The 1,860-nt window shown below is 38.7% G+C and overlaps 1 protein-coding gene across 1 annotated transcript in view; it reads left to right on the plus strand.

The window, feature by feature from the left end:
* LOC101857950 (supervillin) overlaps nucleotides 1-1,860 on the plus strand; it is a gene marked incomplete at its 5' end in the record, with an annotated part of 117,549 nt that overhangs the window by 13,590 nt on the left and 102,099 nt on the right. The window contains 1 exon segment of the mRNA XM_013082965.2: nucleotides 696-908. Coding sequence (XP_012938419.2) covers nucleotides 696-908 — 213 coding nt within the window.

The raw sequence follows: 1,860 nt of genomic DNA on the forward strand, positions 1-1,860 counted from the left end.
TGTGTGTGTGTGTGTGCGTGCGTGTGTGTGTGCGTGTGTGTGTGTGTGTGTGTGTGTGTGTATGTGTCAGAGTGTGTCTGCGTTCGTGTGTGTCGTTTCAACCTTTCTATCATTTTTGGCTTAAGGAAGCATTAACATAGTCGTTTAGCGACTTTTTAAAAAATGATTACTGAATATTTCTAACATCTGTTAACATACCCTCAAGCTTAACCCACTCTTTATACCCTCTGTACAGTATATAAATTTTCACTCTGGGGCTTCCAAAGACGACTTTGTTGAAAGTGGTGTTACCTGTAACCGAAAAAGTATAATAATAATAATCACCCAAAGCAAAGACGTAACTGTTGGCGGGTGCTCTGGTGTGTTTTGCTTCTTCGTTCCTATCAAACATCTATCGTCCTACTCTCTCCTCCTTCATTTTTATAATATTTGTTACTCTCTTGTAACACATCTAATCTTCGGTACTTATATGACCGTATTGTGTTGCAAGAGCCTTAAAACTCTTACTAAAAACTAAACTAAACTCACTCTGAGCTTCCAAAGACGAATTTGCTGAATGTGGTGTTACCTGTAATCGAAAAAATATATTGATAACAATAATAATAATAATAACAACAACAATAATAATAATAATGAAAATAGCAATAACCCTAAAGCAAAGGTGTAACTCCTAGTTTTGACCTTTCAACATCCAGGTACATCAACCGAAAGAAACGAGAGCGGTCCCAGACCATGCCGATCACCGAAGAAGAGGTCAAAACAGCGTCTGAGATGGAGGCAGCGGCCACCACGGCCACCGGAAACCAGACAGTCCGTGTGGGGCCGGTACCGGAAATCGTCAATAGGTCAAGGTCGAACAGCATTGCGGAGGAAGGAGAGAAGGAGGCATTGGATGATGAGCTGACCAAGTGAGTTGTTAAAGAGTACTTTGGCAGTTTTATGTATTGTTTGGTTGTTGTTGGGGTTTTTTTTTGTTCCTTCCTGTTGCAATTGCAGTTGTTTCATCATCATCTCCAATTTTGTTTAGGGTTTTGGGGAGGGGATGTGGATGTTGTTGTTGAGTTTTTAAATCAACCTTTCTATATTATGTGATTACTGTTAGAATCGATGATCCTTCGAGTTCGAGATAGGGAGGGTTGGGGGGGGGGGCACAGCTAGCCATGTATACTTCCCAGGGAGCTGAAAATGTTTACAATTGTTTTCGGGTCTTCAGGGGTAACAACAGAGGTGATGAAGCGCATAGAGCTTGCTGTTGAGAAGGGATATTTGCTTTATAAATAATATAAATTGTGTTTATTGTACATGTCTGTTTATGTACTCTTTCCGTCTGCAGTGGCTGCCATATATTGGACTGCTGCTTTGATTTCTGTTACACCTGCTGTTGTCGTTGTTGATATAATTGTTGTTGTTGTTGTTCTGGTTATTGTTGCTGCTGTTGCTGTTGATTGCGATGTTTATGTTTATTATGAAACTATGATGGTGATATCTGTGATGGTTGTGAGCGTTTTAGATATTTGAATGTTTCATACCTTTTTCTCAATATTTCTTGCTTCTGATTGCTGTATTTGCAGATGTTTCTGCTTCGTAATTGTTATATATATCGTACTCTGTCGATGTTGTCCTCTTTTATGGCTACTGTTCAATGTTCCTATTGCTTTTAACTTCAAATCTTCATATATATATGTTTTCTTTTTCTACAGATTTTTTTGCTCCATATTTTTAACTACATATTATAATCAAGACATTTAAAAAAATTTCAAACTGATGCGTACTGTCTCAAATCAATTGCTTACCTCAGTGTCGTTACATGTTCGTCTGTGACTGTGTAGAATGGGTGTGTGTGTGTGTGTGTGTGTGTGT

The sequence above is a fragment of the Aplysia californica genome, unplaced genomic scaffold, assembly GCF_000002075.1.
Source record: "Aplysia californica isolate F4 #8 unplaced genomic scaffold, AplCal3.0 scaffold00202, whole genome shotgun sequence".
Taxonomy (NCBI): domain Eukaryota; kingdom Metazoa; phylum Mollusca; class Gastropoda; order Aplysiida; family Aplysiidae; genus Aplysia; species Aplysia californica.